The sequence below is a fragment of the Mixophyes fleayi genome, chromosome 1 (genome assembly GCF_038048845.1).
Source record: "Mixophyes fleayi isolate aMixFle1 chromosome 1, aMixFle1.hap1, whole genome shotgun sequence".
Classification (NCBI taxonomy): Eukaryota; Metazoa; Chordata; class Amphibia; order Anura; family Limnodynastidae; genus Mixophyes; species Mixophyes fleayi.
In genome coordinates, this window is record NC_134402.1 from 24,399,675 (window position 1) to 24,412,179 (window position 12,505).

Sequence of the window (12,505 nt, forward strand, 5' to 3'; positions counted from 1 at the left end):
TCAGTATTAAATTTTACCAATGGCCAAACATCATAATGCAGAATATTTTGTTGCCCATTGTATCAGCATGATCAGTGAGCACATTTTGAAATGGACCCATAAATATTTACAATTTGCATCAAGTTCACTTCTGTCTAGCAAATTCTTCTTACCTCCGTTATTTAGTTTTACATACAAGTACTGTTTATACAAATGTATTCTTTTATAATTGAAATACAGTTGTAATAAGCATCTTAACCCATTAAAGCATTAGCATTAGTGCAAAATATTTCTATTCCACCTCCCCCATTCTCTCTGGACAATGATAAATAGCTAATAGAAACTAGAGGATAGTTAGCCATATCCTATTACTAGCTGCCAGTTACAACAAATTGACACTTATTCCAAATGGATATCTGAAGAGAACACAGATTTTAGGCATTTGGGTTTTCATATCTCTGAAACTATTTGTTAAACTCAATTTTTAGTGGTAATTAATGTAAGTTGGTTCAAATTTAAAACAAGTTCCTTTTGGAATCTATTAAATATTAATTTGGGCCGTTAAACAACATCCTATATTGTTAATGAAGTTAAACTTCCTCCAGTCTACCCCACATGGCTACATACTTATATGTACTGGCAACCATCCAAAACACTTCTGTAAGTCAATTATACATATCATTTAAAAGATTTAATAAGCATGATATACACATATTTAAACTAGGCAAAAAAATTAACATGAATAATATATTTTTAATTTTGTTTTAAAATGAAACCTTTTGTTTTTAAACATGTCTGTGACTATTTCCTTATTCCATAGTGTATTCATTGGAAAAACAATCTTGTATTTTGCAGTATCCACTAACAATGATAATGATTTTCACTGGGGATGTCTACAGCCTTCTGAATTTTCTTAGTTTTGCTCGATGGCTTTTTATTGGCCTGGCTGTTGTTGGACTCCTTTATCTACGATACAAACGACCTGAGATGCATCGCCCTTTCAAGGTACACTCACCTCTCTGTCTGTCTGACATTAATCTTGATATGCCGCACTGATCCTTTCTCAGTGTCACAGGAAATTGAAGAAGATTGTGTATCACCAACTAATATAGAGACTTCACTGTGTGTAACTGTAGCTGACAACATGGCTAGCCACTTATATGAAATGGCCCTGGAAACTATTTTGTGGAATGTTGACAAAACGTTTGTGTTTTATCGTATGTGATACTAATTTTTTATTTTTTTTTTGCTTAAAAATGTTTCAGTTCTTTAGAAGTAAGAAGAAATAGCCTTTATTCATGAATATTTTATTTTTCTAATGATTGGTGGCCATTGTTAGCTCACAAAATGTTCTAGCATAGGATGGTTGAAACAAACACATTAGCATATTCTCATCTAAGGTTTAGTTTCGGTAAATCAGTGGTTCAAAACCTATGTTTGAAGGATGATACTCTAAGCTAATATTTCAAAAGTATGGCAAGTTATTTTACTGGAAACCATGCTTATTTATGCTGGAATTATTTTGAATTATATTTACATAGTTTTAGCTTCAAACTCATTTTCGGTATCAATTTATTTTATGTTATTTATATGTTACTTATTAACTGTGTGACTTTCATTCTTGTTAAAGACCTGTGGAATGACCATGAATAATCATTCAAGTTGTTTTAGAGTATAAGCAATATGTATATGCTATTGACAAAATATTATTAACCTTTCTGTCCGTATTTACATGAAAATGGTCCTACACCTATTAGTCTGCCAGCCTGTATGTACTGACAAAATATCCCCCCAACCCCCAACTGCTTAGCGCAGCTAAAATATAAAACTGTTCAACGGTTCTTCCAAGAAGATTATGTGAAGGAAAACAATGTACATATAATATGAACATGATGTAGCCAACTAGTCATTTTGTATGTACAATTCATTATGATAATAAGTTTATTTAATTTGTTTTTATTTCAGGTGCCAATTATTATTCCAGCATTGTTCTCCTTCGCCTGTCTGCTTATGGTTACTTTGTCACTATATTCAGACCCCATAAACACTGGGATTGGCTTTGCAATCACCCTAACCGGTGTACCTGTCTATTATCTCTTCATCTTCTGGGATAAGAAGCCAAAATGGTTCAGGACCTTTTCAGGTACAGTAGACTGCTTTGTGATGTAGGAAAAGAAACACTTTGAATTAAACACAATGCGTCAGTAAATCACAATGTGCATCCTATTGTTGAGAGGTATTGAATATCATTTAAATAACTGATGAAAGTAAAATTTGGATTTTTGGATTTTAATCAGGGGCATAACATGCAATCACCGGGCTCCATCGCAAAATGTGTGATGTGCTCAGCCATGCTGGTCTATATGCTACATATGCCCCAATTCTGCTCTGCTGAGCCAGCCCCTACACATGCACAAGAGAGCAGAGGCCTTCATAGAGGATGGACCAGCATAGCTGGACTATATGCTACATAGGCCTCAATTCTGCTCTGCTGAGCTAGCCTTACATATACACAAGAGAGCAGAGGCCTTCATAGAGGATGAACCAGCATAGCTGGACTATATGCTACATAGGCCCCAATTCTGCTCTGCTGAGCCAGCTCCTACACATACACAAGAGAGCAGAGGCCTTCATAGAGGATGGACCAGCATAGCTGGACTATCCTCACCACCCGGCTCCATAGCAGCTGAATGGAATTCTGCAGCTGTAGTTCCACTCTTTATAGTGTCACATATACAATATGTCATTTATCATTTACTAGTTTTCAATATTCATTTTTATTACAACATACTTCAACTCAACTATGATTAAACACATTTATTGAGTATCCTAAAGCTGGCTGATATTTATCTGTCCTCACCAAGGTAATGGTTTTGTCATGATGAGGAGGTTCAGCGCCCTTTGCTCCGCTGTCCCACCACGAGACAAATCTTGAAGAATTGAAATTGTCCCTTGAAATCAAAGATTGCTGACACCATACGTGTGTAAAGGCAAACTTGCCTTTACGAGCCATCACCGCTTTAAATTTTAGCTGCCAAGTCGCCGATTTCCGGCGACTTGAACAATTCGGAGTATAATACATTTACCACACTGTGTGTTTGTGATTGGCTGGTGTTTGCTAATTGATTCGAACCTCGTGAGCACTATTTAATCAGTAGAGCTGTATTTTACCATGATACATTGGTGAAGATGAGCAAAAGATGCAACATTTTAATTGGATGTTTTCAATTTCAATTTTATTGTATATGAATAAAATACATATTATATGCAGACAAATGAATAACAGCCAAACACATATGGGCTTTTTTAATAACATGGTTTTATGTGCTGAAATCTAGTATCACCCAGAGTAAGCCATCAGATGTTTGCTTTCATTCACTAAAGTTCAGTGGAAAATATACAGTTTGATTCTGATAGGTTGCTATGAGTTACTGCAAAACATTTATGTTTTGGGAAGGGCATGTGCATGTAGTGTGGCCACTCGCTGCAATGAGATGAGGAAGTGACCACCCTTCACAAGACCCCCCAGCCCTCTTCCCTAAAAAACACACAAGATGGATAGATCAGTTTAATAAATCTGTCCCACAGAAAACCAGCTAGTTGATAATTAATGAGCAAAAATGCCCATCATTTAGAAACTTCTTTGTCAATTTGTAAATATTCCCTAAATAGTATTTACATTCGTTGTAGGGCTGACCACTTTACTGACTGGTTTAGGACCCTGCTAGATGTAAAGGGGTCTATATATCAAGACAAGTATGGAGGATCTTTCCACCATAATTTCCTTTGGACAAATGATTTTCGTATCCATCCATTGAGTAGCATGGCCGGAGGAGTAGCTGCAGTAGAAGGAAGGCAATCACAGACGACAATGATATTAAGCCTTACCATGCGTCCTGTTGAACGGCTCCCTTCTCACATTGCTAAGCAGAGATCATCCCTCATTTCTATGATGGCAGAGGTTACCTGGTGCTCTACATTAGTACTTAAGGCTCAAATAGTAAATAACAAGTTATAGCAGGTAAATCATCTGTAATCATCATCTATTTATATAGCGCTACTAATTCTGTACAGAAAACTCACTTACATCAGTCTCTGTCCCATTGGAGCTTACAGTCTAAATTCCCTACCACACACATACACAAAGACAGACTAGGGTCAATTAGCGGCCAATTAACCTACTAGTAAGTTTTTGGAGTGTGGGAGGAAACCGGAGCACCTGTGGAAAACCACGCAAACACGAGGAGAACATACAAACTCCACACAGATAAGGCCATGTTTGGGAATCTACCTCATGACCCCAGCGCTGAGAGGCAGAAGTGCTAGCCACTAGGCCTTCATGCTGCCCAGGTCTTAATGTTTCTTTTAGGTAGTTTTTTAATATATTTTTTTATCACTTTGAATGAAATGATTGAGCGTTCTAAGGGGCACCCAAGAGGTGCAAGCAAAAATCAGCATTAAAATTTCCGTACTAACGGTAATATTGCGCAGGCTGCGCTAAAGTAAAGTAAATATTTTTGGGGGGACAGTATGTGTCTGAGAGAGCCTCTTAGCTAAGGACAGGAATTCCACGTAATATGTAATTTGTTATATTCTTCTCACTAGTGGTTATTTGTTTATGAGGGAACTATTAAAAGGCTGTTACAAATATTTATTATTCAGCACATGCAAATACTTTTGAGTAGAACAGCATGCAGTGTTAATATTTCCAAAAGCCAATCTGCTTACTGTAATTCATTTATGGAATAAATAAAATGTATAATTCTTCCAAAAATCCACCAACTGCTGATTCACTGTAAATTTAAAAAATAAATAAATCCTGAAACACTTGGTACCAGTACCATAGATTGATTAAGTAAACAGGTACGTTCTCTATTGTAGGAAACCTGATAAATCTGTTCTTCAATCCAGTTGCATGCTTGAGCTTTGTATCACTAGATGACAGTGTTAAATCAGGTTTATTTTACATTTGCTTGACAATAAGAACACTTATTTTTAAAGGAGCTTACAGCATTTCAGCTGTTACATCTAAAGCTGCTTTATCTATTTAGCTCTTATCTATCTCTTCTATCTATCCATCTCTCTATCTATCTACTTTAATTCTGCATGTACCAGTGACAGATGTGTGTGGCATAGAAGGGGTGTTTTATGTAAAATAGAAATACATTATGTATATTGTGTTATGACAGGTAAAAGCTTTACCAGATGATGATACTGATTTATAAATCATCTGAGTGAAACTCCTCCTTCAATAGCCTCTACTTACCATTATTATTATTATTTATTTTTCTTTTTACAGATAGAGTCACCACATTGCTGCAAATACTTCTGGAAGTTGTGCCAGCTGAAGAGAATATTTCCTAAGAAAAACTCAAATTAAATAATATGCTGAACCCCTCCAACTGCAGTTCTACATGTTGTGTTACTGGGGGGCCAAATATAAAGATAAAACATTGTTTCCACTTTCATGTTAACTTATTAGAGTTGCAAAATACACCTTAGGACACTTAATCATAATGAGCCTGATTCATTAAGGAAAGTTAAGCAAAAAAATTACTCAAGTTTTCTGGACAAAACCATGTTACACTGAAAAGGGGTGCAAATGAGTTTATTATTTTGCACATAAGGAAAATATTGGCTGTTTTTTCATGTAGGACACAAATACTTGATAACTTATTTGTGAACTGAATTTAAACTTGATTTAGGACATACCCGACCTCAACTATAAATCTGCCATCACATTTTAAATTTACCTCCCCCCAATGCAACATGGTTTTGCCTTACTTGCTTATTTTTGCTTAATTTTCCTTAAGGAATTAGGCCCAATGTAATTATTTTTTACCTTTTTAGATACTCACCATCAATAATTAACCACCATCACTCTCACAAAATAAAACCCCACAGAAAGAGAATTGTATTCAGGCTACAGCAGTGGACCCTAATACACTTCAAGGGCTGAATGTGCAGCCATCTATCCATCGATAGCTGCACATTACCCTTAATTTCAGTAGTAAGTTAAAACAATATATTTAATAAAAAAAAGAGTCACCACTTGACAAATAATGCTCCACATTCTCACAGATCAAACTCTCTAAAAATTCCTTTAGACTTCCTCACATGTCACTCAAACTCCTCACATGCTACTGAGACCACCTCAAATACCCCCACCACTCACTTCTAATTAACAGCTAGTGACCAAAGTCAGTTAGGATTCAGGAATCAAAGACTTTCCAATGGAGGAGAGTGGGAAATCCTCTGATCTCACTTAAATGCCCTATGTTGTGTGGTCACATAATGCAGAAGCGGCTGCTCTTATCACACAGTACTGTATAAAACTCTGAGCTTCACCTGCGCCCCCAGTAATGAATTACTCAATAACAGTCAGACAAATAGCATAAACCTGGAAACAGCTGGAGCTAGTGGTGAAACTACCATGGATGCAGCACCGCTCCAAGGCTCCTGCACCACATTCCCCATGCAGCAGTGCACTCACACCACAAAATACACACTGGCACCGCAGAGTGCAGATCGGAGTCCTCATCTGAGTGGTCAGACTACACATTCTCAGAAGAGGCCCCATCTATGCTCTTTTCACTGCAGAACAAGGGGCCTGGGAGGATAAACTCCATTACCACACCCCTACCCAAGTTTTGTTCTGGTCCCCGATGCTGCTGGCTGGAGATCGCAGGAGAAGGCTCACCAAGCTTGTGGACACCCAAGATTGCCTGTTGTCTATCAATGTTCTCCAGTTTAAGAGAATTGGTACTGTGCAGGTGTTAACTGACCATGATTTCCATGGACTGTGTCAGTTCTTAAACACTTATCTTTGGAATTTTGTATTACTAACTATGTTTATGGAGTTTGATATTCGTGACAGAGAGTACCTCTGAAAAGGGGCTATGGCAATGCAGGGGCTTAGCCATGTCATGTTGGGATGTCTCATGTGCCCAGAGGTTGTACCTAGCACTAATGATGTACTAGACTATCCCCAAACTTCTCCAATGCCAAGTGTACCTGCAACTGTTAATATACTTTCTAACTGTCCTGGCAGTTGGGATAGAAGTCTTGACTATTGGGATGGTGATATAGTACCCTATGATTCGGGCAGTTGGTAGGTATGTAACGTTAGCACAAAATTTAAATGAAACATTGAAGTTCAACACAGTCCTAGGAAAGCCAAGATTCTTGGCAGTTGCGGTTTATGATTTGTAAATTGTGATTTGAAGTGATAGGAAGATTCTACTTTACTAAACTTATCTGCTGTCTTAAAACTGCATGGCTACCATGCAACCTTTGTTCCGGATTGCAGAGACTGCAATACATATAGATGGACTTACTAAGCTTATAACAATGCCATCTGGTAGGTATTTATAAATTCCATTCCCACGTTTCCACTTATCACTCTCTCTGTGCTTTCATCAACTTAATTATAGTTAGTATTCTGCCTACATAAATTCTACAATGTATACTTTAAAGTGCACATCTCTTTTTACAAACAGGTTTTTAAGCATTGGTTATGATATGAACACACTAAATATATTTACCACTGTCTTTTTTTACATTCAGAATTATCATTGCTATTGTTAAAAACCTAATTATTTTAAATTGTATTTAGCCATACCAACAATAAATAAACTAAGTTACTACTGTGTCTATCATACTTCAGTCATTACATATTTTTATTATGATTACTGTTATTGCATGCTACAACTAAAGTCATAAATTGGAATTATCTGGTATATTTAATAACAAGCTTAGTTTTTTATCCTATTAAGCATTCAAAGCAATAGTTTTTTCTGCATTGTTTTTGGACTGTAAGGACTTGCAGAAGGCATGACTGGGAGCATCGATTCCTTTGTTATAACGTGTGACTTTAACACAGAAATATTTAAGAGTGCACAAGCAAAAATTGGAACCAGCAGGAATTTTTTTAGGAAGATCAAATTAGTTAATAAACATTCTAACCATAAATTAAAAAGGGAAAAAGGGCTGGGAAAGATAAAAGATCTCACAAAAAAGATTCAAATTCAAACCAAATTATATCATCTTGTATTGTTGATAACTCTACTCTAACAGATGGAGTTAAAATTTACAATCTAAGTGAACACCCATTGACAGTTGATGAGGAACAAGTACTAAAAAAGGGCTTAAATTTGCCCCATCAAGCAAACCTGATAACTTTAACATTTTCGTGAATCTCCACAAATTTGTAAGAAAGTTAACTTTAAGAAAGTTATTTAAAAGGAATCCTAACGAAAATATACAAAATAGGAAAGATAATCTATTTAAACCTAAATCAACTTTCTTCCCGTCTTTCTGTAAGGGTCGTATGGTGGAAGCTTTTGAAAAATTATTGAAGGATGATTTACAAGATATTAAACTGAAAGAGAAAAACATGGATTGAATTTAAAGAAAAAAGAGAAAGTAGCTTTAAAGAATCTAAGGGATAATAAGAACATCGTTGTAAAACCCGTAGACAAGGGAGGGAGCATGGTAATTCAGGACAAGAAGAAGTACCATGAAGAAATTGTTAGACAAGTAAAAGAAAAAAGTGTATATAAGGTCTTGAAAGTTGATCCATCTAAACGAATATCAGATAAATTGATTTTTATGGTAGAAAAATATACAGAGAAAGGTACTATTTCGAAAGAAATAAAGGAATACATCTATGTATATCCCTCCATTCCCGTATTATATACCCTCCCCAAAATTCCCAAGAATTACTGCAGTCCACCTGGTAGACCTATAGTGGCAGGAACGGAGTCAATTACATCTAACTTATCCCACTATGTGGATTATCACCTACAAACATTTATGAAGTTCTTCAAGCCATATTTTAGGGACACGATGAACATATTGAATAAATTACAACATATACCATGGAAAGAGTACATACTAGTTACGGCTGACGTCAGCTCCCTTTTTACCAATATCAGTCACGAACATAGTGAGGAAGCGGTTAAGTACTTTTTGAACATGTCTACAATGGGGAAAAATGAAAAGGAATTTATTTTGGAGAGTATACAGTTTCTATTAAGGAATCTTTTTTTTTGGTATTCTGGTGAATTTTATTTACAGCTACAGGGAACTGCGATGGGAGCCAAATTCGCCCCTAGCTATGCCAATATGTTTATGGGGTGGTGGGAGGAAAACCATGTTTGGAAAGATCCCACAGAGTGGGCAAATCTGCTTTCCTGGTATCAGAACATTGACGACATCATTTGCATATGGCAAGGAGACAACTCTTCCCTAACCGATTTTTGTAATAGATTAAATTCTAATATCTATTACATACAGTTACATTTTGATATAAGTAAGAAAGAAGTAAATTTTCTGGATTTAAATATCTATGTGGAGGCTTATAAATTACTTACAAGAAACTATAACAAACCCACCAATTCAAATTCATTTATTCCCATTAATAATAACCATTACAAAAAATGGTTGGAGAACATCCCTTTCGGACAATTTCAAAGAGTTAGACTTAATTGTACTAAGGTAGAAGTGTTTAAAGAACAGGCCACAACTTTAAAGAAACAATTTATGGACAAGAGATATAAAGAGAATAAGTTAAATCAGAAGATTGATAAAGTGCAGGACATGGAAAGGATGAACCTACTCTGTCGAAATATCAGTAAAGATAAAATGGCGCCGGATCTCTGTGGAGGGAGGTTCCAAAACTCGCTAGATCCGACGATGCGAGGATAAAGTTTTGCCTTGATTTCAGTTCCGAGGGCATGCGAAAGTACCGGGCTGGCTCAGCTCGGTACTCCGATCTGTGATGTTCGTGTAGGCTTGGTTTTCCGAAAACAGAGCCCAAGCATCTGTAAATTTTACAACAAAACTGATCTTCACCTCTCACTGCTCTGCATCTGTCCCACCACTTTACAAATATCTACACTGTCCTCCAGAATCCAGTTCAAATTACTCACTTACCCACAAAGCCCACAACAACATCACCCTTTTATACAACTAAAATCTCATCTCAAGACAATCTTCTTTTCACGCTTTTAGATATACTTCTGGCCTATGCCTCACCTCACCTCTGGTAACTATCTCTCACTCCCTTCTACAAGATTTCTCCCACACTGCTGCCCATTTATGGAACACCCTACCTCTTCCGATCATACTCTCCCACAGCCTTAAAATATTTAAATGCTTTCTGAAAGCCCATGTTTTTATGTGAGCATACTGTTCTCTCACCTACACCCTCACAACTGTCCCAATATCCACTCTGAGTCTTGCTCCTTTTGTTTCTCTCCTTCCAAATGCAATGCAAGCTATCTCATGAGCAGGGCCATCCTTATTCATTGTTTTCATTTATGTATTTATATGTCACATTTTTTCACATTGTGTTATCACAGATTCTGAATTTTAAATAAATTGAAAGTTTGTTATTTGCACTGATTCAAAAAGTATTGAGAACCATGCCATTTTAAAATTGTTTTTTCTAAGCCTTTCCACAAGTTACTAAAATTGAAAACAGATTACCCCGTGTAAGCTCACGTTTGTACAGGTGCAATACATTACTTCAAAAATTACAAAATGTGCTCACTAACGTATTTATACAAGAAATTAGAGGTAAAATCTGGGAGTGTAACCCCACTCTTGTTAATGACTTTAAATATTAATATCCCTCTTATTCTCTAAGGTCCCAAACAATGGTATATATACTTTCCAAAAAACAAAAGACATTAAACACTCCTCATAACTCAATGCAGTCCATTGCTGATGTAAAAATTAGAACTTGTTGGATTGAGGTGTATATGGACCAAATCAAACACTGTTCACCAGTCAGGTACCATAATCCCCACTGTGAGTTTTGATATGGTCGCATCATGTATGGGGGAAGCTCTCAAGCTGTGTATAGGAATGGTTCACATTGTAGAGAGATATTGGACAAACCTTCTTACCATCTGCCAAAAAACTGAAACTGGGGAGAACTTTTGTATTTCAACAGGACATTGATCCAGGGCACATTGCAAGAGCAATGCTGGCTACAAAAGACCTGACCGTAAAAAAAATTAGACATATGCACGGACCCCCGTGTTTTGGTAATTGCAATCTCATTAATTGCATGAAAAACTAACACCATGAATCAGTGCTCAAATTAATGTATCAAAATAATAAATTGTTATTATTATTATTATTATTATTATCCTTTATTTATAAGGTGCCACAAGGTTTCTGTAGTACCGTACATACTACAAACAATGGACAATACAGGGAAAACAGTACAGAACAGTAAACAAGTAATACCAAGAATTCAGAGGCTCCAGGCAAAGCAATTATATTGAAGTTGGAGCAGAAGAGAAGGTATAGAGACAGGAGGGAGGAGGGCCCTGCTAAAAAGAGCTTACATCCTAACAGTAGGGCAAATAGACGGATGGCACAAAGGGAGTCAGAAGAGGGGAGCAAGCGCTCCCCTCTTCTGAGGAGGAGGGAGGTGAAGACAGAGAGCATGGAGAGAGTGTTAAGTGTAGGGGTGATAGGCTTTGAGGAAGAGATGAGCTTTGAGCGCCTGTTTATAAATAAATATGCACATTTATTAAGTTCACAATAATAAAATAATTATACACACCCAAACAAATGTAATTATCACAGTATCCAATCATTCAATAGTTAATAAAACTCCTTATAGCAAACAATGTCTGACCAGACTAAATGTGCAGTGTCGGACTGGGGCATGAAGGGGCCACCTGGAGACTGCAACAGTTTGGGCCTGCCAGAGAAGGTGTGGCCAACCATCATAGAAGCGACACCAGCCACTAGAGGGGGAGTGGTCAGCCCATGAAGGACATGGCTAGCGGCACAGTGCAGTATATAAAGAATGCAGTGTATATAAAGATTGCATAGTCTAGGCCCTGCCCCTTAGATCAGTCTTGAACCACTAGAATCAGAACAGTTGGCAGACTGTCCTACTCTCTCTTACCTGTTCTTGCAGTGTTCACTACGTTCAGGGGTTTGCTAAAATCTACTCAAGCCCAGGTGTTCCAGTTGTGCATTTAGATAGTTAAGAGAGATTATATATATTATATACATTAGTAATAACAATAGAACAAATAAACGTTCATATTATGCCACACAGTAATGCCCCCAATTCATATGCCACACAGTATTGCCCCCAAACAATTTTATCTTACACAGTAGTCCCTCAGTTCAATTTATGCCACAATGCATATTATGCTACACAGCAAAGCACATAAGTCATATTATGCCACACAGTAGTGCCCCCAAATTACATTATGCCACACAGTAATGCCCCCAATCATATTATGCAACATACTAAAAAAAATAAGAGCTTAAAAAAAGCAAATAAAAAAATTACAATAAGTTAAAGTAAACGTGACTTACCTCTGCTTCATCTCCTCTCTGTGGTCAGCTGGGCAGGCTCCAACGTCATAACGTGTGTGACTCTTTAAGGTGCAGATGACTCGCCCTTTACCCCACCTATATAGAAAAGGGCAAGGACAGATTGTGAACTTAAAGTGGCCCTGGAAAAAAGTCTGACAGTGCAGGTGGGGCC

General features: G+C 36.9%; 1 protein-coding gene across 1 annotated transcript in view; it reads left to right on the forward strand.

Annotated features, from left to right (window-relative positions):
* LOC142148544 (cystine/glutamate transporter-like) overlaps window positions 1-7,584 on the forward strand; it is a 78,177-nt gene extending 70,593 nt beyond the window's left edge. Inside the window, exons 10-12 of the mRNA XM_075204832.1 lie at window positions 835-984; window positions 1,945-2,122; window positions 5,279-7,584. Coding sequence (XP_075060933.1) covers window positions 835-984; window positions 1,945-2,122; window positions 5,279-5,343 — 393 coding nt within the window. The 3' untranslated portion in view covers window positions 5,344-7,584. The remainder of the gene's footprint in view (window positions 1-834; window positions 985-1,944; window positions 2,123-5,278) is intronic.
* The last annotated feature ends 4,921 nt before the right edge of the window (window positions 7,585-12,505 follow it).